Source organism: Leptopilina boulardi, unplaced genomic scaffold (assembly GCF_019393585.1).
Source record: "Leptopilina boulardi isolate dan_hultmark-lab unplaced genomic scaffold, ZJU_Lbou_2.1 LbouV2_72, whole genome shotgun sequence".
Classification (NCBI taxonomy): Eukaryota; Metazoa; Arthropoda; class Insecta; order Hymenoptera; family Figitidae; genus Leptopilina; species Leptopilina boulardi.
The window spans coordinates 770414-798279 of record NW_026138019.1 but is presented as its reverse complement, the minus strand read 5'-3'; the positions used below and the strand labels follow the sequence as shown (position 1 = coordinate 798279).

General features: G+C 28.5%; 1 protein-coding gene and 1 long non-coding RNA gene across 5 annotated transcripts in view; one reads left to right on the top strand and one right to left on the bottom strand.

Annotated features, from left to right (window-relative positions):
* LOC127290610 (uncharacterized) overlaps positions 1-27866 on the bottom strand; it is an 87472-nt gene that overhangs the window by 1569 nt on the left and 58037 nt on the right. The window contains exons 7-8 of one of the 2 annotated variants that reach the window (XR_007844396.1): positions 22611-22669; positions 12771-12996 (exon numbers count right to left, since the gene is read on the bottom strand). This is a non-coding gene — a long non-coding RNA (uncharacterized LOC127290610). The remainder of the gene's footprint in view (positions 1-12770; positions 12997-22610; positions 22670-27866) is intronic. The other variant, XR_007844397.1, reaches the window with a different exon arrangement.
* LOC127290609 (GAS2-like protein pickled eggs) overlaps positions 13322-27866 on the top strand; it is a 50873-nt gene continuing 36328 nt past the window's right edge. For all 3 annotated transcript variants that reach the window (XM_051319305.1, XM_051319304.1, XM_051319303.1), the window contains exons 1-2: positions 13322-13905; positions 26056-26240. In XM_051319305.1, coding sequence (XP_051175262.1) covers positions 26070-26240 — 171 coding nt within the window. In that variant the 5' untranslated portion in view covers positions 13322-13905; positions 26056-26069. The remainder of the gene's footprint in view (positions 13906-26055; positions 26241-27866) is intronic.

Below are 27866 nucleotides of genomic sequence, written 5' to 3'. Positions count from 1 at the left end.
TAAAATTTAGGCCATTTTGGAGGAGGAGGAGGGGAAATGAAAGGAGGGAGGGGGGACTTGCGGCTATATTCAGAGCCTTGAAACGAACATAACCTTAAAATTTAGGTCATTTCTGGCGGGGGAGGGAAGGGGACTTGCGGATATATTTAGAGCCTTGAAACGAACATAACTTCAAAATTTAGGTCATTTCTGGCGGGGGAGGAGGGACTTGCGGCTATGTTCAGAGTCTAGAAACGAACATAACCTGAAAAATTAGGAGGGGGGACTCCCCCCCTCCTAGGTCAAAATTTCTGAAACAGCGGCGGCGGCTGCGGCGAAATCTTTTTATAATATAGAAAGATATTAATTAATAATTAATTATATTACAGAATTATCTCGATTATCTAGAAAATTCAAAAAAATGACAAAATTTATTTTGACCTAGCTCAGCATCCGCTGGACCAATCAAAAAATATTCGCGAATTTAGGTGGCGGATTTCGCAAAATCACGGTATTTGCAAAATTATAACACGGATACCGCGAAAGTAGGTCACGAATTCCGTGTGAAAAAGATTTCATACTTCGCGCAATTAGAATTTATTTTACTGGAATTCGACAAAATTATTAAAACAATATTGTTACCATAAAATGGCATCTATGTCTGACTATTACCGATTTATTCTACTGAAATCTAAGAAAAAACATATCACAGAAAATTAAAAGGCATTAAAATAAGCTGCAACGCTTATTATTTTAATCCAATTTTGCTTATTTTCTCTCTAAATCTGAATCAGTAGAAATTTTACTAAATCAATCAGTACTTTTCATTTTAACTGAAGTTTCAGTTATTTTTTAAAATTTACTAATAAAATTAGTGAATATGCCCAGGTAGAAAAATTAACGTTACTAACGTTACTAATATTACTAACGTTACTAATATTACTAACGTTACTAATATTACTAACGTTAGTATCTATAAAAAAATTAAGAAAGTTTTTCTAAATAATATTTTTGCAGAAACTTGTCGAAAATCGACCACCAGGAACAATTTAATGTTCTTACCCGCACTTTTTATAATTTTTATTCATATTTTTACTTCCACTTTTTTATTTTCATTACCGTTTCCACTTCCACTTTTTCTAATTCTCATTCCCATTTTCACTTACACTTTTTATAATTTTCATGACCATTTTCACTTCCACTTTCACTTTTTCTAATTCTCATTCGCACTTCCATTCCCACTTCCACTTTTTCTAATTCTCATTTCCACTTTCACTTCCACATTCACTTTTTCTAATTTTCATTCCCTTTTTCACTTTTTCTAATTTTTATTCCCACTTCTAATTTTCATTAGCTGTTGCCATTTCGACTAAAACTCTTTCTAATTTCCATTTACACAACCATTTCCACTTTTTTTAATTACAATGGATGGAAATTAGAAAAAGTGAAAGTGGTAATGGAAATTTAAAAAATAGGAATAGAAGTGAGAGTGAAAATATAAAAAAGTTGTAATAAAAAAAAAGTTGAAGATGAAATGGGAATGAAAATTGGAACAAGTGGAAGTGGAAGTGGGAATGAGAATTAGACAAAGTTGTAGGGGCAATGAATATAAAAAACTGAAAGTGGAAATAGGAATGGAATGAAAATTAGAAAAAGTGAATGTGGAAGTGAAAGTGGAAATGAGAATTAGAAAGAGTGGAAGTGAGAATGGAAGTGCGAGTGAGAATTAGAAAAAGTAGAAGTGGAAATGGGAATGAAAATTATAAAAAGTTTAAGTGGAAGTGAAAGTGATAATAAGAAAGTAGTGGCAAAGTTTCTGCGAGAATATATTTTAGAAACTCTTAATTTTTTTATAGGTACTAACGTTAGTAACATTAGTAACGTTAGTAACGTTAATTTTTTCACGCAAGCAATAGAAAATAACTTATGTAAATCAGTAATTTGTATATAACATAACCTTTAAAATTAACTATTAAATCAGTAGATTTTGTGGCCGACGCCATATATTTATATTACTGATTCAATCAGTAATTAATATTTTACTAATTGAATCAGTAAATTTCTACTAATTGTCAGTTGCTCAATTCTCGCTATGGCAATTAGTATAGATTTCTACTGCTAATCAGTAAAATATGACTGATTCAGATTTAAAGAGTTAATACCAAAATGGATTAAAATAAACAAAATTGGATTAAAATAATAAGCGTTGCAGCTTATTTTAATGCCTTTTAATTTTCTGTGTACAAATAAATTGCGACTAGTTATACTTTCATAATTATGTCGAAAAGGAGAAAAAATATTTAATTACGATTGAAATAAATAAAATTTTCATTTTTCAAAATAATCATTCAAAAAGCAATTGTAAATCATTTTTTTTAGTTTTATATTATAATAAGTATAGAGTATTTAAATTTTGCTGTACCGGAAGTACAATAAATTTTACAATTCTCATAATCTTTTGAAATAGAGCTTGCACGATTGCTGGCAACATTAAGGTCCTAATCAATGTTTGATAGGGCAGCATTATTACCTAACAGTAGTCCCACGGATCATGCCATTATACTGCCTATATTACACGGGCACTGCCACCTTCAGGTTCGTGGATTATGTCTTCAAATCACGCCAACTCTACCAGAGAAATTCTACAATGTTTGTGTGATTTCCCAAGCGTTGCATATTCCAATTCTTTTCACAATTCAAATGAAGAATTACAATTCTCCACTCGTAAAAATCACCCCAAAAACATACTCTTTTTTTTTCTCCTTTTGAAAAGTGTTATATTGTAAAGGGGGAAAAAAAGTATGGAAAATTAATTCTTTGAAAAACTTTTAATTAAAACTCAAAAACAAGATCAAAAATACTAAAAGAATACTAATACTTGTTACAATCTACCCCTGTTACAACTAGCCCCAAAGCTTTCCTATATGTATTTTTGCATTGATTTGACGTGAAAAAAAAGAACAATTTAACACCGCATGGAACTTCAGTTGAAGGGTCTCTTTCTATCTTTCTCTTTCTTTTTTTTTCTTTTTTTTCTTTTTTTTTTTTTTACTGAGAGCTAACCACTACAATTGTCAGTTCCCGTGGGAGGGACCATTTTGCCGTTGGCGAGATCAAATGCTAATTCTTTTAGGCGTCACATGACCAAATTTCGTTCGGATTAGAACGGAATCACCCCCTATGAAATTTTCCACCGTGAATAATAAAAAGCAGACAATCTGCTTCGTTGAAATTGCTCTTGCATCGAATATTCAGGAAAAATTTAATTAGAGAACCAACTTTTATAAAGGGGTTTTTCAAGAATAAGTGAGAAAAAGTAATCATTGAATTTCACATCGAGATATATAAAAGCGCAAAAATGATCGTTTAGACAATTTTTTTTTTTTTTTGAAAAAAAACTCACATCTAACACAGATATTTTTTACTTTTATTTTAATTTACATTTTTCAAATAATTAAATTATTTCAAAAATAAAAAAAAAAAAAAAACTATACAATGTAAATTTATTTTATTCGAGAAAAAAAAGACGAATATAATAAAAATTGTCTAAACAAGACTATAAAAATTTAACAAAATTTCTGCATAAATATTTCAATCAGAGAAAGAGAAAATTTAATATTTAAACAAAGTTAGAGAAAGAAGAATCGAGACGTTGAATCTTGAAAAACGCACGTGCCACAGATTGAAGAAAGGGACTTAGCGAGACAAGAGTAGTCCAGACAAAAAGTATTCCGACACTAATTTTTTGTCTGTTGTTTATTTAATGAAAAAAAATTATAATATATCAAGAATTACTATTTCTATTTAAATATTCATTTTTTGAATTAAAATATACCTCTATTAGTAGGAAAAAAGAATAAAAAATGATAAAGAAACAAAAAAAAAAGATAAAATGATTTAAAGGAATAAAAAAGTATTTTACGATACTGTATAAAGAGTATGGAAAACAGAGGCTTCGCCGCCTAATGGTGTGGATCACATACCGCGTTAGCACTTTACGTCCTGAGAATGGATCCCCTTTCGACGATTTGAATAATCATTATATGCAGCGACGTTTCTCGCAAACAAATTTGTTATTACAAGCACTGAGAGTGAGATTATATAACGTACCGCGAATCGAAAAAAAATGAAAAAAAAAAAATAAACATTCATAAAAATATTTGAGTAAAAAAAAAAATGAAGATGGAGCACCTCCAAAGACATAGATACAACGAGATCAAAGATTTAAAGTGAATTTCGCTCGACAATACCGTGGGTTCATTGTTTTCTTCTCCTATATATATACTATATATACACCTTCATTTTATTATTCTCTACTTTTCTCTGTTGCCTATGTGTCGAACAAGCGACACACCAAAGCTCTTCTGTAATTTGACGTCTAATCTATTTATCGCCGCTATTTTCGCTTCACCATCAAGCAAACAAGTCACAAAACACCGTTAACGCGGATAAAGGACGCAATTTTAAATTACAAACTACATTCTTTTTTTTGTACTTTGAACAAGAATTTTTTGCTTTTAATTAATTTCACACACTTAAATACCCATTTTTAGAAAAAAAAATTATTTATACATTATTTTTAAACATATTATAGACTATATAAAAAAAATTTATTTGATTCAAATAATCGATTGACTAATTATCAAAAAATAATTTATTTGTATCAAATAATTATTGAGTTAATTAAAAGTTATTAATTTTAAATAAATCTTTTTTTTCCCCACATATTTTTATTTACCTTTATTTTCCATTTTAAAAATTATTTGGATAAATAATGTTTTAATAAAAATGTTCCTTTCTGATTTACGAGATTAAAGTTGAACAGAAGTCGTAAATAATTAGTGTGAAAAAAAACTAAGTTTCCCTTGGATAAAGTCATACACCAGGTGCTATTAAGGGTATAAGGAAAAATTTAAGGGATATATGTCACGGCAATTACGCATGCGTATCGTTTAAAATATTAATAATCTACAAAGATATACGAGTGAGTAGATTCAAAAAAAAAAAAAAAAAAAAAAAACAGTTTCTCAATTTTCTCTAATTCGCCACTTATTCTAAGAGATATAATTAAACTTTGTTGTTGTTGTTTGTTAAACTAATTAAGATTTAAAAATTTCAAATATTTATAATAGTAATTAATAAATTATATAGTCATTTATTGAAATAAGAAAAAATGATGCGAAATAAAAAAGGATATTTATATACAAAGAAAATTGAAATAAAATACGTTCCATCTGCATATATATATATATATGTATTGTTTTCTCCCAATGTGTATATCTGGGGGAAATTCAAATGGAGTCGATCAGGTTTGAATTCTATAGTTGAAAATAAAAAAAAATAAATAAAAAAAAAAAAAAAACACGATTGTCAATAGTTATTCTCGTTTACAAGCGGTCAGAGAAGCATGTGTATAATAACGATCAGCGAGCTTGGAATAAACATTCAATCGCCGTCGAGATATAGCGAAACGGCAATTTAGTCACCACGATACGAAAAAGCCACAGGGATTGTTGAGCTGGTGACGAAATGTCAGCAACAACCATTTCTCCCTCAATCTCCCTATATCCCTCAAATCGGTTTGCGAAAATAATCGAGCACGTCACAACCATGCAGATAATTTTCACGCTTCACTCTTTCCCAATATAATAACAATAATGATAAAATGATAATATATTATTATTATTTTAATATTATTAAAACGTTTTGTTCAATAAAATATTCTACTACTGAGATTTGGGAATTCGTCTGACTATAATTATTTTTTACTACTGTGGAATTTAAAAAAATATTCCGTCTGACTGAAATTGGCGTAAACTACTAATATATAAATCAAAATAATTTCCAAATAATAATTATTATTTAACTCAATTATTAAAATGGAAATATCCACTAATATTAATAATTTGATAACGAATAATTGTCTTTATATAAAAATTAGAAAAAACTTTAATTTTTAAAATAAAATCAATTATGTCAACTTATATTATATTAATAGTTAATTAAAATTATATACTATTGATATATGTCCAGTGAAACATATATAAAATATTAATATTTGTTAACACAAAAAAAAAAAACGTTAAGTTTTTTTATTTCTTTTCTACATTTACGTTCGTTAATGTCGAAGATAATAGAATTTTTATTAATCAGTAATTCTATGCATTAAACAAGATTATTACTTTATAAACCAGGTTATATCAACATATACGTATATAAATATGTGAATGTAATTTATAGGAATATATAAACTATATAGTTGAAGCTATAATATAATTATGGCAACCATAAAGTATTATTTCGAGAAATATGCGATAGTATATTTGAAAATAAGTTTATGAATCTCGAATGTGATATATATTGTCCAGAAGAAATTTTATTTGAGACAAATAAATAAATAAAAAAATTGATTTAGCACAAATAAAATTTTATTTAGCGCAAATACAATTTTTATTTAAACCAAATGAAAATTTATTTAAACCAAATAAATATTTTGAATCAAATAAATTTTATTTTAAACTAAATATTATTTTGTTTATTATTAAATAAATAAAATTTATTTGGCTCAGACTTTTATCTTGGTGTATATACCCAGGTGAAAAATTAACGTTACTAACGTTACTAATGTTACTGACATTACTAATGTTACTAAAGTTTGTACCTATAAAAACATTAAGAGTTTCTAAAATATATTTTCACAGAAACTTTGACACTGCTTTCCCATTACCACTTTCACTTCCACTTAAACTTTTTATAATTTTCATTCCCATTTCCACTTATACTTTTTCTAATTCTCATTCGCACTTCCATTCTCACTTCTACTCTTTCTAATTCTCATTCCCACTTCACTTCCACTTTTTCTAATTTTCATTCCCATTCCTATTTCCACTTTCGATTTTTTATATTCATTGCCACTACCCCTTTTTCTAATTCTCATTCCCACTTTCACTTCCACTTCCACTTATTCCAATTTTCATTCCCATTTTCACTTCCACTTTTTTATATTTATTGACACTTCCACTTTTTCTAATTTTCATTCACATTCCTATTTCCACTTCCAGTTTTTTATATCCATTGCCACTACCACTTTTTCTAATTCTCATAACCACTTTCACATTTCACATTCACATTTCACTTTTCCACAATGGAAGTGCGAATGAGAATTAGAAAAAGTGGAAGTGGAAGTGGTAATGTAAATAAAAAAGTGGATGTGAAAATGGGCATGAAAATTATAAAAAGTGGAAGTGAAAATGGGAATGAGAATTAGAAAAAGTGGAAGTGGAAACGGTAATGAAAATAAAAAAGTGGAAGTGATAATAGAAATGAGAATTATAAAAAGTGCGGGTAAGAACATTAAATACTTCCTGGTGGTCGATTTTCGACAAGTTTCTGCAAAAATACAATTTAGAAACATTTTCTTAATTTTTTTATAGGTACTAACGTTAGTAACATTAGTAACGTTAGTAATATTAATAACGTTAGTAATGTTAATTTTTCTACCTGGGATGTATGTTTTTTATTGAAAAAATAGTAACGATTAATTTATTTTAAAATTCAAATTTTTCAAATTTTATCATATTTATGTGAAACATGTTATATTTAATCAAAAGATTTTCCATTTTCATTTGTTAATGAGTTTAACTTTTGTTGAGCTTCATTTGCCGTGTGAAAACTACAAACGTATATATACATATATATATATATATATATATATATATATAAACCAGAGAGAATTTTGAATGCGTTAATAATGTAATGAATTTCTAATACAACCAGATGAAGTCAGCTATTCAATTTAACATTTCATGATCAAGTGCATAAAGCTGAATGAAATCCCTTTCATATAAATGAATCTTAATATCAAACAAAGTACTACAAATAAGAGATTTAATAACATAGAATAAAACTAAGGAATAATTTTTTAATGTTATAAAATTATTATAAATAAAAAAAAAATTCAATTATAATTAAAAACTTTCAAACACATTCAATATTCATAAACGTTTCATTAATTAGGAATTTGAATCAAATTTCAACCAATGATAATGAAAATAGTTAAACTGACTAAATGGGTTATAATCCAAATGTTTATTTAACAAGTTTGCGACTAATTCATAATATAGGTAGGGGCTCGATCTTCAAATAGAGAGAGCATTTCTCTCGCAAGTGAAACGACCCGTTCGACCATAAGTCAACGCGCGGGCACACACAGTGTTTGCTGATGAGAAGGATGGGGGTCTTAAGGAAGAGAATTTAATAATAATAGGGGGGAGGGACGATGGTGGATGCTCTTGTCGTATAAGACATGGATGTAATCTTGAGGTAGGGGAAGGGTAACTCATACGTTAAGACGGTAGACACATTCCAACGTGTAACAAACGTTACCCACTCTTAACCACCCCCCCCCTCTTTCTCTTTCTATCCCATCCCATTTAGTCTTCCACCTCATTCTGTTCGATATCGAAGGTGGTAGGAGTGCGCGGCGACATAATTCTAATTTTATTGCCAGTCCCGGACGCGCACGCAAGCCGGCTCTCGCTCCTTGGGAACGCGAATTTATGGGCGATTTTTCTTATTAATTTTCATAAGTTCGACATGTGAGCTTGGCTTGCGACAAAGCCAAACTTGCCTATCCTTATACCCGTTCCATTGAACCCTGCCTATCCCACTCTTACACGAGCCTCACTACTCAAGGTGGGAGGGGAAAGGGGGGGGGGATAACCACGCTTCTTCTGCGATATGCTATCGCCCCCTCCTTTTATATATATAAACGACAAGAGGAAGCGGCTTATTGAAAAGATGCCGCTCAGATTCGGAGGGTTTAATCCCTCTAACCCTCATGTTGAGAGTGTACCTTGCAACTTTTTTACGAGAATACTTGAGCGTCACAGAGAGCGTCTCCTTATAAGGGATATAAGTCGCGTCGAATTCTAAATTAAAAAGTTCTCGATGAACTCAATTGCAATCGCGCCAACTAACAAATTAAAAGAGAGTATGCCTCTTACTTTTCACGATAAGTTGAAGATTTACGCGAAAATATCAATTTTCATAGATTAATATTATTATTCAAAAAATTTGAATACACTTGAAAAAATTTATTTTATTCAAATAATAATCGGTTATCATATAAATATATTTACTGGAACCAAATAATTTTTATTTAAATTAAATCAACTATATTTAAACCAATCACAGAAAATTAAAAGGCATTAAAGTAAGCTGCAACGCTTATTATTTTAATGCCATTTAATTTTCTGTGATAATTTCTGTATTTGTAACAAATTACTCCGGAAATAGTAAAGTTTACTCCGGAAATAGTACACGGAGAAAAAGAAAAAGTAATTTTTACTACTTTCAAAGTAAAACTGGACCAACTCGAAGTTTCTGCGCATCTCTGGTAATTTTTACTCCAAAATAGTAAAATTTATTATTTCTGTAGTAAATTTTACTGTTTCCGTAGTAAGTTTTACTATTTCTAGAGTAAATTTTACTATTTTTGGAGTAAAAATTGCCAGAGATGCGCAGAAACTTCGAGTTGGTCCAGTTTTACTCTGAAAGTAGTAAAAGTTACTTTATAAAAGAAATCTTTTTTCTCCGTGTATTTTTTTTTTCACTCTTTTCGGAGCAAAAGTTGACAGAAATTCTACATTTAAATAGTAAAATTTACTTTATTTTTCATTTCCATTTTTCTCCATGTAAAAATAAAACGTAAAATTTTATTTTCCAAAAAAAAAGTGCAATAATCATATACCATATATTCAATCAACAAACACATCAAGCATAATTTTTTGCTTTGTCCAAAAAAAGAAAGTCATATAAAGCCACAAAGAGAGAAAGAGAGATTTAAAAGGGAAGTAATTTCATACTCTAGCGACGACCACAAATTGACATATATACATGTATATATACACTCTATTTGTATATAGCTGTGTACGACTCTTGAAAAATTAATTGGCTTTGCTCTAGATTTCATGTGGACGCAGGTCACTGTCGTAACTTATTTTTCTCTTTAGGACGAAGAGCAGACAAGTGCAAATATAAAATGCAAAACAAGGGTAGGGAGAGTTTGGAGACAGAATATTCGAGAAGTCGAGCGAATAAGAACGCCTTCCGAACGCTTTGGAGCTGTAAATAATGGAGGGTGACGAAAGGAACGTTTCTGTTCAATATATATATATATATACAGGCAACAGGAAAACAAGTACTGGATTCAAGTATAACGGAGGGATGTTGCGAATTGAAAATTACATGACAAACTCGGGCCGCGATTTACTGTTCCTTGCGACAAATTGCGAATAAACAAGTCCACATTTCGTGAGCGCGACCATTGTCGAAATTGGTGCAAACTTAAAAAAAAAATATTTGTCACGTACGAGAAAAATCTTCAATATTTTTCATGTAAATAAAAAGCGCAATTTATTTATAGAATAATCATGAATTTTTTTCTTAATAATATAGCTTCTTTTAGTTTTTAATTAACAAGATTATTTTAATCACAATGGTAAAACTTGAATTGATTTTCTATGGATAAATTTTTTTTTAATCTTTGAATTAGCAAATAACATTTTCCACAATGGTACAGTTATAATACCAATCTTAATATAGTAATTTATTAATATTATTTTATACATAATTAAAAATAATAAAGCACTGAAATACTTCTTTTGAATTATAATAATATCTCGAATTAATTAAACTCAGACAGCAATTTTTAATTAGAAATCTATTGGAAATGTTGAACCTATATAATAATAAACAATCCGAACTGATCAAATGTCACAAGCTCAAAGTGAATAGCTAAATTGAAATTTCACGTAAATTGCATCAGAAAAAAACATTCCTTTTTTACCGGGTAAAAATACAAAAAAAAAACCTTTATTTGTACTTTTTTAGAAAAAAAACAAAAAAACCTTTATATATTTTAGATGGTTCATACATCAAATTTTAATTTAAAAAAATGTTCATTAGTCAGATAAATCAAGTAATCATCATAAAATAATATTTTTAAAAATAAAAATTTATTTTGACATTGAAGTCTGTCAGTCTGTAAGTCAAGTTCTAAGTCTTTATGGCCAAAATAAGATGGCCTTTTTTTGTAAATGCAACTCGTGCAAAAACTCCAGTGCGACGACACTATGTTTGTCTGTAAACCGTGTAACGTCATTGCAAATAGAACTCAACTGCCCTTTCTACTTTTGTGTATATATATATATATACTATATACGAAACTAGCAAAAGTCAAGAACTGCCAAAGCTGAAGATGTTTCTTATATTTTCATTTAGACGAGTAAAAAGTTTCTTTGAAATGTAACTGCAAATTGAAAGTACTCCCTACTCTGTTAATAATGCAATAAAGAAAACTCAACCACTTCTAAAGCGTTTTACTTTGAGAAATTAAATAAATTGCTCAGAAGAGCGTTTAATTTTTAAATTGCACTTTATATATTTTTCATAGATGGTGAGGAAATTCATTAAATTTTTAACGATCCTGGCTGAAATATATATACATTATATTTCAAATTTGTGATAAATTGCAAAAATATATTTTCTCCTTTTTAAATTAATTTTACACTTTATTCTTAAAATGAGAATATTCTCATTTTTTTCACAAAAGGAAAAATTGTCTTTCTTAATTTAAATTCAAAATTAATTTAAGAATGAACTTTAATTATTTTCTTTTTTAAAATTATCAGTTTTAATTGAAAATGAAAGGCTATAAAAAAATTTATTTGTTTTTAACATTATTTATAATTTCAAATTCTAAAGAAGAATTAAAATATCTATACCTATATTTAAATAATTACCCGCAAAATAAAACAAAAACGTGTGATTTAATCTAAATTTGAAATTCAAATATCTTTTCAATACAATTACAATGTATTCTAGAAATAAAGACATTTATTTTTTATTTATAATTAAATTATAAATAAAATTCCAGTAGAAATGTTATCTCTCTGAAATATAAGAGAATTTACATCAACATTGCACTATTTCTAGATATAGCGCAATAATGAATTAATGATGATTTTTGATAATTTATTAAACCAAAGACATTTACATCTTTACGATACTTCGAGTTTAATAATAAAAGATACGAAAATAAATGCAAAATTATTAATTTATCCGCGAAGTAGATTTTAGAATAATAAAATAAAAAAAAATGTAAAATGTTGAGGACGAATGTAGTTCATATTATAATATATATATATATATATATAGAGTATTCTGCAGTTACTTGTGGGAAGAACAAAATGAGAATAGCGAAACGATTCGACGAATGAGAAGCAAGGACTTTGGATCATTTAACGAATTAACAATTATAATTCCCGCGATTAGAATTCTTGTCATTAGCATAAGCGCTCGTCACGTTGAAACTGAAAACTTTTGCGGTGCCCGGCAAACTGAGCACCGAAACGAATATAATTTCACGTGATTCCATTGGAGAAAAGAATGAATAGGGAGGACCCTACAAAAAAAAAGGGAAAAAAATTGGATTGAGGAATACGAATAGGGTTCGATGAAAATATGCAAATGTTCAAAATGTATTCAGAACTGAAACATATATCGAGATTTTGCATTTTTTTTTTCTAATTGTACCATTTAAAATTCGCGATCTGTGGTAAAAAAAAAATGTCCATTTTGCTTTAAACTTTTAAAAATTAGTATAAATTTTTCAATTTCCATTAATTGAAATTTAGAAACTAAAATTAACTATTAATTAAATTATTATAATTTTTTTTTTAAGTTCAGTAGAAAAAAAATTGTATGTTTATAAAAAATATTTCTCTAACCTTATAGTCTGCAACCAAGAAGATTTGAAGATATTTCGTATGAGAAGATCTGGTAGAAACACTCGCGATTTAAAAAATTTCGCTCACTCCCGAACTTTATATAATATAAACAAAATACTTTTTTTAATATTTCAGCGATCGCGATTTAAAAAATTTCGAACACTCACGACAAAAAAAAATAATTAGTAAAATAAAAAAAAATTCGAGCACTCCTAAATCTGTTCACCTGAAAAAAAAATAAAGAAAATATTTGAAAAAAATATAAATTTTGTTTTTTAAATTACACAATTTCAAAATTCATAAATGGTGATTTTTGCAAACTACTAGAAATCAGCTCTTTAGATAATCTAAAACCTTATCCTCAACTGATAATAGAATTTTCGCTTAAAGATTTCTACTTTCTTTTTTAACACTAACAACGTTTCCTGCCTTATCGATATAGCTTCAAACTACCTCACTGTACACGAACGTACTCTGGCGCCAGATTCAAATAACTACTCCCCTTTCCAACGAGATATATCGACGTAGAGTCGCAGAACATCACATTTATACGGGTAGACTGCCCGTAGGCACTTCAGTCTCTGCTTGGGACGTGAAGGCGTGAGCATGGGGTTTAAAAACAACCCACGAGGTGCATTATACGATTTTAAATAATTACAATAAAAAAAAAAATCATTAACTCAAAAAAATGATAAAAAATCGCGTCCAATGACTTGAACAAATTTTAAACAAAAACTACCCCTATTTCATTAAATAATCACAAGTACGAAAAAAATTCGCGCAAATAAAATGAAGAACATAATAATGGGACCCAATTTACAAATTCAAGAAATTTATATTTTATCCATATCTTAATTTTTTTGTCAAATTTTTAATTATAGATTTTAGACAATATTATCGAAGCTCAATGATCGGTGCATATGAGCGCAAAAAAAAAATCACGCGCAAATCAAGGGTGTTCGTGAAATGAATAATTATGACATTCTGAATCGTCGCTAAAGTGAACGGGATTTATGCGCGAGTGCTCACACTACTTTTATACAGTGGTGTTGAAGAAATTAAATAAATAAAGAAAGAACAAAATAAAAAAACAAAACAAAAGACACTCGCTAATCCTGAGGGATACGATTATAAGGTAAGTCGATCATTGTTTCATGACCATTATGCATTTGTTTGCATCTTTCAACCTCAAAATAATATATGTACAAATATGCAATTAAAATTCATAATTTCCTCTGGCAATATTAACAAGGGGCAATTAAAACTATTTACTTTGAATTGACTTTGCGGTTTGAAGTAGCAATACTATTCACATAGCATGTGTAAATAATTATACTTAAACATATAGAAATATCACTACTATTACAAAACTGTGCTTTATCATCATTTATAATTACACAGCAATACAGTAACTTGTACTTGTTTTGCAGTATATCTATTCAAATAAATCTTGAAATAAAGTGACATTTCATATTTAATGAATAATCCATTTAAACCAATAAAAATTTTAATAGAAATTTAATAATATATAAAAATAACAATATATTATCTAATTAATTATTGATAGTATTTTTCTATACTTATTTTATATTCAGACATTATTTTCACTTTTTTTCTTAATTTTTTCTATACACTATTTTATTCATTTGATTTCATCAATTATAAACATCCAATAAATAGTAAAAAACAATGTTTACTGTACCTATTAAATTGCAAAATAAAAACGAAAACACTGGAAAAAAAGTACAGTACAAAAAAATGTTTATTGTCAAGGTTAAACTGTTACAGTTAACGAAAGTTTATTTCAGAACCTTTTCATGGTCAAAAATTATATACATTACAAAATTTAAATATACCTCAATAAAAATTCCTGACACGCAGAGAATTAGAAAAACTCTCTAAGCCGATAATTGAATTGTCTGTTTCTTAATTTTTCATTGCCAATGACCACATTCTCGGCATTTTCACAGAAAAAAAAATTGTTTGGAAAAATTACGCAATACTATACTAATTGTATAATTCAATTATAAGCCACACGAGTCACTTTTAATCGTTTCTAACGAAATTATAATTTTACTATACAAACATTTAAATCACTAATCCAATTATTTATTATTTATGTATTTCATTATCTAAACATTTTATTTCATTTGCATAATTATTTTCAAATTGTATTTGAAATATATAAGTATATATTGATCAATAATAATAATAATCATATTATCAAAAGATTATTTAGGTCGTCCTTTATTTTTATTGATTGATGTTATTGTTATTTTTATATATTATTCATATTTTGGAAATACTTATCAGTTAATAACTTCAATCACTGAATCCAATTTCTAGGTGTTCAAAATTCATTTATTGTGAAATATCGTGTTTGAAAAAAAAATGTAGGTAAAAAAAAATTCAACACACATTGAGAAGAAGAATTGTTCACGAGCCTATATATATAATAGATAAAAATATATTCCACCATCTTGCGTGTAAACACACAGATACACACAAGAGTCGAGTTCGCCCCTGCAACCATATCTCAACGATAAAGGAAGAATTATTATCGAGAGTAGTATGATTCATGAACTAATCCTAAGTTTCAGCTATAGCTAATTATTCACTCGACCTAGTATTTTTTTCAAATCCTCGAGAAATAAAAAAAAAATAAAAAAAAAACCAGGAAAAATCAATTTCAAACATAAAAATATTTTCTATTTATTTAACAAATTGTTTACGCGTAATTTAAAAAAAAAGAAAAAAGAAAAATAGATTAATTTTTCCGTTTTTATACTGAAAAATAATTTATATAAAAAAAATAAAAAAAAAATTTATGGGAAATTGTTCTGAAAAATAAAAAAACTGTACCAACATATATGTAGGTCATGCTGATTGTAAATAACATATAAACAATATTAACATATTATGTGAATTTCTTGATATATGTTTAAACATCATAATATTTATGATATTTGAATATTTCACTAGGATAATTAACCCATAGCTTTATGGAAAATCATTAGCATATTTCATTAAGCATTAAAACGATCTCACTTTTCTCTTATTTCCATTTAACGACTGACATATCTAATGTAAAAGTTATACAAATTGGAAAATACAAACTAGAGCAAAATTTTCTATAAGTAAAAAAAAAATTTATCATTATAATGATAAATTTTTCATATATAAAAAAATCAAAATCTTATTTTCAATCAAAAAGAAGATTAAGAGAAAAACGTGTCTTTGCATCAATTTTCCATGTAAATAACAAGGAATAATCAAAAAAATATATCAAAAAAAAAAAAAATTAAAGAAGATTAAATCGAATGAGGGTAAATGCTTTATGGTATACGCGAACACTATACGTCGGCAAACGGTGCGGGGCTTCAGTTAAAAGTGAATGGAGAACCTGTCCATTCACAAGATTTTCTACCAACAAGAAACTTGCGTTAATAGCGTCGGCAACTATTGTGCATAGCACTTGAATGCACGCATTTTATACAGTTTTTTATTTTATTTTATTTTATTTTATTTTTTTTTTATAGGAAAGAATCAACTTTTGCCACTTAAAATATCACATTATAATCGTCGGGGACGTATATAAAAACCATATTTTATTATTCTATAAAAGTAGAGCCAAGAAACGGATGCAACTCGATGGATGAGAAAGGAAAGCATTTTTCCATAAAAGACAATAGATCCTACTAACGACATTGAATGTGGAAAAAAAGTATTTCACAGTAAAAAAAAAATAAAGTTCTCATAGTGCAGTCCTGTATAATGAGAATGATATAGAGAAAAAGTATATTCAATTATTTATATTTATTGACATCTTCAAATATCAAGTTCCAAGGAAATTCTTTCAATATATCGATCATGATTGACACACCAATGTTGGAATGTTTGTTTAGTGGTATTATGTTTGATAGACATAGATAAATATATTCTCTTTAAAAACCATATATTTCTTTGAAAGAATAATAACTCACTTTTCGTTATTTCTATATATTTACATAATGAAACAATAAGTTTCTGAGTTCAAATAGGTGAAAAAATATAATTTTTTTATGATTAAGAATCGTAAAATATATATTTTTCCAAATATCCTAAATTATCTTCGAGTATTTGAAGTATTCTGAATTATCTCAAGTATCCTCAATTATCTGAAGTATCGTTAAATATTCGGAGGTACCATATGAAGTACTGAGAATTATCTTGAAATATCCTGAATTATCTTGAAGTATTCGAAGTATGGTGAATGATCTAAAGTACCCTAAATTATCTAAAGTATTCAGAATTATCTTCAAGTACCTTACAGTACTCTGAATTATCTTAAACTGTTTTTAAATATTCTCAATTATCTGAAGTATCGATAAATATTCCGAAGTACCATGAAGTATTGAGAATTATCTTGTAATATCCTGAATTATCTTGAAGTATTCGAAGTATTATGAATTATCTGAAGTACTCTAAATTATCTAAAGTATCGGGAAATATCTTCGGTAATTATGCAGTACTCTGAATTATTTTGAAGTATTCGAAGTATTGTGAATGATCTAAAGTACCCTAAATTATCTAAAGTATTCAGAATTATTTTCAAGTACCTTATAGTACTCTGAATTATCTTAAACTGTTTTTAAATATTCTCAATTATCTGAAGTATCGATAAATATTCTGAAGTACCATGAAGTATTGAGAATTATCTTGTAATATCCTGAATTATCTTGAAGTATTCAAAGTATTATGAATTATCTGAAGTACTCTAAATTATCTAAAGTATCGGGAAGTATCATCGGTAATTATGCAGTACTCTGAATTATCTTGAAGTATTCGAAGTATTGTGAATGATCTAAAGTACCCTAAATTATCTAAAGTATTCAGAATTATCTTCAAGTACCTTACAGTACTCTGAATTATCTTAAACTGTTTTTAAATATTCTCAATTATCTGAAGTATCGATAAATATTCTGAAGTACCATGAAGTATTGAGAATTATCTTGTAATATCCTGAATTATCTTGAAGTATTCAAAGTATTATGAATTATCTGAAGTACTCTAAATTATCTAAAGTATCGGGAAGTATCATCGGTAATTATGCAGTACTCTGAATTATCTTGAAGTATTTGAAGTATTCTGAATTATTTAAAGTATCCTCATTTATCTGAAGTATCGTGAAATATTCTGAAGTATACCATATGAAGTACTGAGAATTATCTTCAAGTATTGTGAATTATCTGAAGTATCCTGAATTATCTAAAGTATTTTAAATTATCTAAAGTATATTAAATTATCTGAAGTACCCTAAATTATCTAAAGTAGCGGGAAGTATCTTCAAGTATCTTGCGGTATTCTGAAGTATCTTAAAATATTTTGAAATATCCTCAATTATCTTAAAGTATTCAAAGTGTTTGGAGTATCCTAAATCATCTAAACTAGTGTAAATTATCTCAATTATCATATAGTCAATTTCCATTTTACCTCTCATGCTTTGTATCTATTCCTAATTAAAAAATATTTTTAATCGTTTCTCTTAAATTAGCATAGGGACATTTGATTCTTTCAAATGTTATTCTTCCTCATGTTCTCCATCATGCTGAGAGAATTTTTTCGTCTTCTCGCGAACTAAATGAAATCGTTAACATAGATCGGTGATTAAGATTGAAAACCTTTTGAGGCTTACGTGCAGAATAATATATATAGTTACATAATACATATAAGAACTCTCTATTAGGCCGCGTGGTACACTCTCGATCATCGTAAAGAGTTAAAAGTTGAGGGGGGGGGGGCAAAATAAATATATAAATAATCGTGGCATGAAACGCCACGAACTCGATGCACGTTATCGATTTCACATTTCAAACTGAACGATGAGTGCATAGACGCGCGTTTCAAGTTACGAGGACACGCTTCACATGAGAGCGCCGGGGCCCTTTTCCATATATATATATATATATATATAAAACACACACGGTAGATCGCTTAGGAAAATAAAGTTCAAAATGGAACGTGGATGTAATAATGACGGAGATAATCCATCTCGTTAAGTGGACCAGGGGGGTCCACTCTGTGTTGTTATAGTGATGCATGATAAACGACTTTAGAAATGTTACAAGCATTATCGGTATATACCTCGCACGCGGATGTAAAGTGAAGATATCGTATTTCTTTGTCGAGCACTCAACATATTGCACTGTATCTGATTTTTTTTCCCGTCCTTTATTTATACAATTTCCTGCCTTTTCCAAAAATTTCGAGAATCCTTATTCAAATATTACATTTTACACACGTGGAAAAAATTTAACCTTTCATAAAAATCAAAGTACGGAATTTTGGAAAAATTTTCAATTCTTTTTTACGTATAATAATCCTTTGGAAATACCATCAGTATTAAATGGAAAGTTACAAAAAAAAATATACGGCATTTTTGAAATTTTTTTACCTTCTTCAATATAGAGAAGAGATAAATTTTTATAGATCATTTCAAAAGAACCATATATATTAAAATTTTAGGATAATTTTAAATTATACTATTGTAAAAGAATATTATATTTTTTATGATTAACTTTCTTCTCGGGAAATTTAAATGTACACATATATATATACTTAAGATGTTACAATTTCAAAGCATTTATATATATGTCTCTTCTTGTCGAAAGGAAACATTAACACTTAAGTGTTAAGTGCCCGTAGAAATTCAAACGGACCTTCAATTAACGCTCATTTGCATTAATGCTCATTTTTGCTAGAAATATGTTTTCTAAATTAAATAAAAAATGAAAATTAATAATAATTATTATTATTTCTCTAATAATCAGATTTTGCACAGGAAAAAGGAATTGTCTCCTTGTGGAAGGAATAGATCCTAAAAGAATATCATTTAGCAACAGATGCTTACGAATGTTTGCTGAAAGAATCTACAACTAAAATTTTTGCTACAACTGCTAAAAAGTTAGCTTATACAGAAAAAATGGAAAAACAAGCGATAAATGAAGAAACAAAATCTAATCTAAAAACTAATCTATGAACATATAGAGAAAAATTTTAAAACCATTTTCACAAATAAAGTTTATGATTTCAAATATTCCTTTATACCTTGCATAAATGTTTCATATCCCATGTAACATGTTAACCAAGTATTATATTATATATTCTGCGCAAAATATTATAAAAGGTAAAGGAGTATAAAGTGCAAATTTTTCTTTACTGGTCTCCTAAGGAATATAACGAGAGAGTATCGCCCACGGGACTATATGTGTAAGTGCATATGCTCGCAATTACGGTTGCCATACACGTGTATATCTGGGATCTATTTGATATCCCTAGCCTCGCTCTATATTATCCTGAATATTATCCTCTCAACGACAAAACCGTAAGCAGGTCGAATCAACGCATTATGGATCAATTTTTTTTTATGTAATTGTTATTCCACATGCAAAACTAGAATTCTAACTGTACTTGCAAGAAATTATGAACGGCGATAAGATAATTTTCAAATTACAAAAATCGCTTGTTCATATTCGTTTCTCTTTTATATACAAACTCATATATCTGATGATATTAAAATATTTTTTATTTTCTTGTAAAAGGACACATCTAAATGGAACTACTTTGCATAAACAATTAATATCGTCATTCTCAACAAAAATTATTATTAACTCGAAATAGTGTTTCAAAGTTGTAATTAAAAAAATTCAACTTTTTTTTTTTGAGGAAAAAAATTAAGAGAAAAGTTTGAAGTAGAAGAAGAATTTTTCTACTTGGTCAAGTGAATTTGTCAAATTAAGATTTACTCTCTAAATCTAAATCAGTAGAAATTTTACTAATTCAATCAGTACTTTTCATTTTAACTGAAGTTTCAGTTATTTTTTAAAATTTACTAATATAATTATTAATTAGTGAATATGCAAGCAATAGAAAATAACTTATGTAAATCAGTAGTTTGTATATAACATAACCTTTAAAATTAACTATATTAAATCAGTACCCAAGAAGCACGTAATATAACCTCAATATCAAGGTAATATTACATGTAAGATTCGTAATATAACGTTGTAATATTACAGTAATCTTACAGTGATCTTAAAATGTCCGCCTCAAGGTAATATTACCGGTAATGTTACTGTAATATTACGCGCTAATATTAAGGTAATATTACAGTAATATTATACCGTAATATTAAGGTAATATTACAAGAGAATATTACAGTAATATTATGGGAACATTTCTTTACGAAAAAAATCTACCCATCCAGGGAATCGAACCCCGAACTCAAAGCACACGAGTCCAGAGTTTTACCAACAAGCCAAATTGACTTATAATATATTTACGTTTTTTATGCTTTATAAATAACTCAAATCAGTCTGTAATATTACTGTAATATTACCGTTAATATTACTGTAATATTACTGTAATATTACCGTTAATATTGCAGTAATATTCCCGGTAATATTACCTTGATGCGGACATTTTAAGATCACTGTAAGATTACTGTAATATTACAGCGTTATATTACGAATCTCACGTGTAATATTACCTTGATATTGAGGATATATTACGTGCTTCTTGGGTAGATTTTGTGGCCGCCGCCATATATTTATATTACTGATTCAATCAGTAATTGATATTTTACTAATTGAATCAGTAAATTTCTACTAATTGTCAGTTACTCAATTCTCGCTATGGAAATTAGTAGATTTCTACTGCTAATAAGTAAAATATGACTGATTCAGATTTAGAGAGTATTTTTAACGCAGATAATGTGGAAAGTCGACTATTTGATACAAAAGTACATTGACTGATATTTTATTGTTTTCTAAGAGAAGATAAAATACGGTTATGAAAACGGATTCTTGACATAAGTAATTGTTTTGCCGTTTCGTGCATTTATCTTCTATTGCGATTATTAGAAAAAGGGTCAAAGCAAATAATTAAATCCTTAATACCTCTAGTGTAAACAAATCTGTAATTTCGAGTATTTTTATCGTTTGTGTGATTCACATTTTTCTATAGTATAATTAAAACACGTGCTCAACATTTGTTATCGCGTTACTCATATATATACAGAGAATTGAGGAAATGCAGAGAAAGGCGCAGAAGTCAGAAAGTGAAGAGGTGGGCGTACTATATATATATTAAAGGCAAAGGTACAAACAAATATATATTTCTACTTCCACATAGGGTGTTCTATTCATAAATAGTTTTCAAAAACAAAATTTTAGAATGAATTCTAGATTTTATAAAATTAAAATAAATTCATAACTGCGCTAAAAATAAATTTACTTAAAATCACTTTATAAATTTATAAAATGTTACAGGAAATTAACATTCGAGTCAATTTTAGTGGAGAAAAATGTATATGTATATAATATGTTGAACATGAATATTGATTAACCAGTGACATAAAATAGATTAATGGACTTCAAGAGAGTTGCAATCACGATTATATATATATATATTGAGAGTTGCCTTGATTGGACCCGCTGTGCAATTCGAGGACAAATTTTTACTTTTTTTTTTACAACAAGAAACTATATCATTCGAAATGCAAATTTTAATTTTCTAGGTGTAACTCGTTTCCAAAATTAAATTAAAAGATCAACTATATTTCCAGAAACGTTGAATAATTAACTTATTTTGAAATTTTCAATGTTTTTAATTTTAATAATAAATTTTAATTCTAATTAATAATAAATAAGTTAATTAAAAAATTAAATTAATATTATAAATTAATTCAATTTAATTTACTCCGAAATGTGATTAAAAAAAAAAATTCCTATCTCTTTTAACATTCTTTGCGCAGGAACAAATTTGTTTCATAAAAATAAATTGCAAATAAAATTTACTCACCACTGATGGAACTTTAGATTCTCTAATGTAACGGCTTGTCAAATATCGCACTACATCGTCTGTAAAAAAAAAAAATAATTTTTATTTTTATCGTCAAAAAAATTATTATTAAAAAATATTTTTTCTATCATTCTATTTTTTACTTAAAAAACCAGTTTTTTGGAATATCAGTATATCATTATCATACTATCATTTAAATTGGTGAGGTTACTCCACAAAGTGATAAAAAAAAAAAAAATAGTAGAAAATTGTTCATAGAAATTGTTAGATGATATCTTAACATTGAAATGCGTAGAACACCCTGTATGTAAGTAGTCTGGCTTGCATGTAACTTACAGAAAACCTGTGCACATAGTTTACGTAAGTGTATTTTATATGTATATGTGTAACGGTACCAACATAGGGTGTATACCTGAGAGAAATAGAGTTATCTTCGCGAACAGGGAATGGCAATGCAAAAGCTGCCAACGCTTTTCCTTAGAGTATATATACATATATGCATAATTCAATAGCGAGTATTGAAAATTAGACACGGCTGACTCGTAAACAGCGGATTACACGTATTACATTTTGTCCCACGTCGAATTAGCGTTGCTGACAACCGTATGCCTTTTCTCTCCTCAATTCAAAATCACATTTATATATATAAATATCACTACAAATGCCACTGTAATCCATAAATTATATATATACGATATGATTTTTCACGCCTCTCAAATATATATATATATATGCCAAAACAACCATTTTCACGCGCTGGTATATCAATTAAATATCGCAAATTATTCAACGCTATTAAACCAGTTAAGTGCGATATTAATTTTAGTAAAACTTAATAATTGTCAAATTACCTAATATTAATGATATGCGATTACTTTTCAGGGAGTATCGAATCAAGATACTTGGAAATAAATAATTAGAAAATTTATTTCCTAATAGGAAACAGATTTTATCGAATAGTGAAGATTTAGCAAAAATTAAAATTTCAAAATGGACATTTCGGAAAAATAAATTAAACAAAAGAAATATATATATATATCTACGGCCCTGTGCCGATTTCAACCTCATCTATCTCATGTTCCATCGGTCCTCATCAAGTTTTCTCCCTATTTGTAATTTGCCTGAGGCCTCTTGGGATCATTACCATAACCGCCACATGCAGAAAACTCGATGCTTATGCGCGCTATTATCCGTTGCTTTTCAAATCCCGTGAAATTCTCGCGTGTCTTTTCTATACATATATATATAAAGTTCTCCGCAGATGAGGGCAACTCTCACCCAAGTAACTGCGACGCATGGTATAACACGATACGAGCACGTTGTCTTTGATGTAATGAGTTTAATGTATCTTCGTATAGATGTAACAACTGAGATTACAGGTAATTTAATTACTAGGCGCTGTCGTTATTTGCTTGTAGCAAAACAACTGAACATGAAAGGAGAGTCTATATTATAAGAAAACTTTGCTCTTATGTCAAATGACAAAATTCACTTGGAAGTTTCCTTATTTATTATTTTTTTTTTATTCTCCATATAAGTTATGCGCAATAATATTTTGCCCCTGGGGTGATAATTCAAAAAAAAAAAAGAATTTACTCCATCACTGAAAATCCTTGCGCACGGATTACTTTCAGGATTAAAATTTATTTATCAGTCATAAAAATTCTTTTTTTTTTTTCTTGAAAAAATTTTCTAACGGTTATTATAATCCATAAATATTACCACAGCTGATGACTATATTACACACGGGATGCAGCGTAACGTGAAATGCATTTGTTCATAAATCATAAATTCTAATCTAAGAAATGGATTATTAGACGTAGAATAAGTTGTGAGAAAACAGTTGATTAGAATTCCACTATAATAGAGAAAAAAAAGAATCTTTTCTTTTTGTAGAGAAAAAATGATTAGTTTTTACCAAAATTTTATCAGGCTAAATATTTCGTTACAAAAAAATTTAGCTAAATAAAAATTGTATAAAAATTCAGTTACATGAAATTTTGGCAAAATGAAAATTATAAAGCAAACATAATTCGAAATTCCATGAACTCAAGGAAAGGAACACGGAGAGAAGAGATTTAGTCTATTCTACTAAACACGTTTAGTCCAGATTCTACTAAACAGCGTAGTCAGAGGGACTACTATAGTTCTGACACACAAAAAAATTTACCGACAGAATAAAAATTCACAAATCTGATTGGTTGTCCACAATTAACCAGATTGCGGACAACCAATCAGATTTCTACATTTCGTTTCTGTCGGTAAATTTTTTTCTATCGATAATCGTGTAAATTTTTTTACTAAACAGTATCGTTCATTTAACTGAATGTTTAGTCCGTCCAAAATGAACGATACTGTTTAGTAGATTTAACTGAGATAGTAGTAAGATCTACTACGCCCTTCTCTCCGTGAAGTAAATTTTAAAAAATTAGTTCAAATGCATATTTATATGTAAACCTACGCTATAATTAATTCACGAATCACGTTCTTCTGAATGCAAATGTTGAGCTTTAAAACATTAGTTTTTTCCATCGTGCCGAGAGAAAACTCTGATTGAGTCACTTAAATATTCCTCATTGTGTAAGTTTGTTAATAGAACTACTCGTATATATATATACAAATATACACTCGCGGGTGCATCCAGATAGAATGAGACATGAGTAAACTTCAGAGGACACGAACTGGTGACATTTTGCAGTCACCTTTCTAATTCGTAATCCACGACCGTCCGTGTTGGCTCAGGACCCTTTCTGACCTCTCCTTTATGATCATCATTCTTCTTCGATTTTTTTTTATCTTTCACGTATAATATAACGTTCTTCATTACGCAAAAAAAAAAAAAAAAAATTACAGCCATAACGAATCGTGTTTCGGGGTGTATCGTTCTCACGAAGATTTATTCTCCCTCTTTCTCTCTCTCTTAAGCTTTATACCAGCATTATTTCACAACGTCTTATAAACCGGCTAAAAGGGTTAATATTGCAGAACTGAAGGATTTTAAAAAAAATTCTACATTACATATTATATATCCAACAAGTAATTTCATTTCTATTGAATGATATTTATCATTTTCTTCACCTCTCTAGAAATATTATTCACCCATCATTCACAATGATTATTACAAACTATCGCAAAGATTATAAATATATATATTACGAAAAATTAATATTTATATTTTAATAAGAGAAAAGCTGTCCATTTATCATCAAATGGATGGACATTAATCGCACATTAATCAAAAGAAAAGTAGTAAATATTTTCCATTACAATATTTAAGATATGCCTGAACAAGTTGTTACTTTTTGTAATAGGTTGTTAGAGGATTTAAATTAAATTGGTTGAAATTGATAAGATTATACTGTTTTTCTGTATATATATATATATATGTATATGTGTGAAACTACTGTCTCATGGAAAAAGGTAAAATATATAAAATTAATTTCAGATAAAAATCAAAACATGTCGGTGCTATTAGAAGCAAGGCCTTTCAGGCCTTTCAAGTCGTCCGAGGAGTACTTAGTCGCAATGAAGGAGGATCTAGCCGAGTGGTTAAATGCCTTGTATCCAGAGTTAAGGATTAACCTGGACAACTTCATGGATAGGCTTGACACTGGTGTTCCCTTATGCAAAGTGAGTATTTTCGATTTAATCTTTCATTTTTTTTTATGTTTAGTTTTCTATATCAAAGGTGATATTAAAGAGATAAGAAAATTTAAATAGTTTTCATTTTTTCCATACAGTCGCAAATCTAACTAGCATTTTACTAAATTTTTTCATACCGCGTATAAAAACAATTACGAAAAATTGTGAAGAAAATTGCAAATGAGAAATTAAAAGAAAAAAAATTCCTGAATAAATTATTAACTAAAAGAAATTTTCAAAGAAGAATGTATGAGTGATGACTGTATATTTCAATTGGTTTTGAAAGATGTATTCTTGAATTTAAGTATCAAAAAAGGGTCGGTTATGCTTCCTTGTAAGGCGATACTATATATATATGTATACATGCACTTCGACTCGTCGTAGATCAGAGAAAGTCTTTTTGTAACCGGACAGTAAACGTCCTCGCGAATGCAAAAGATGCATTCTCAAATGGCTCACACAATCGTCACGGGGCGTACGCATCAAGCGAATATTCCGCGTTCACGCTCTCTCGTAAATCTCTCAAATTTCAAAATTCACGAACGCTCACCCGGGAAGTGATATTAATTGAACATCAGTTGCATTTTCTCGCAAAAAAAAAAGCTTCCGGGTTTTGTCATTTTTTTTTTTTTTTTTGAAACTCGTATTTCAATTGAGAAAAAAATCTTTTCTCCTTCTTTTCATTTGTAAAATGAATTGGAGATTCTCAACACGTGAGACACAGAATTTCCGTTTGAGTGTCACACACATCCTTCTTCCTCTCTTTCTTTCTCTCCCTCTTTTTTTCTCTCTCTCTCTCTCGAAAGAGAATTATCGGGACATGTAAGGCACATGCGCCTCTATATCATCAATGTGACGCACGTGTCTGCATTAAACACAAACGGTTTTTGTTCTCATATTTCGGGACAAGTGCATTCACCTTAAAAATATGAACAAATATTTTTGTAATATTGTATAACAAAAGTTATATGAAAAAAAAAACATTCAAAGACAAATTTCTCTGTATAACAATATTGTCCTTTTTTCATATATATATATATATATATGACTGCCGGTTCTCACAGAGTAAGATAAAATCTCAATATACATAAGACTAGCTGTCCATCTTCTGTTGCATACAAAGATCGTGCAAGGGGCCTTAAGTCTGTATATATATATCCACGAGTTCTCCGCACGATCAACGCGTTATAAATTCAAAGACATATAGAAATATTTAGAGTAGGAAGGAACGATAAGTGAGCAAAAGTTGACTTGGAGAAAGTCAACTCCTTCGTACTGTCTACCGTTGCTTTTATAATTTAAAAAAAAACATTATTATATATTATATGTATAATATATATTTTACAATATAAACTATATCTTCTATGGCATTTTCATTGGGGGACCACGTTTTTAGTATATATCGCAAATACCGTGACTTTATACGGTGAACGATAATAAAACGCGCTTGACATCGCTCGATAAGACTTACGTCGCCACTAATCTTTGCTATAATAATTTTTTTTTAAAAAAAAAAAAAAAAAGGCGTTAAAAGAAAAACGATCGAAAAAAACGATAAAGTCCATTTTTATGACTTTCTGGTTGAGTATGGAACGCGGGCATAAAGCACAATTT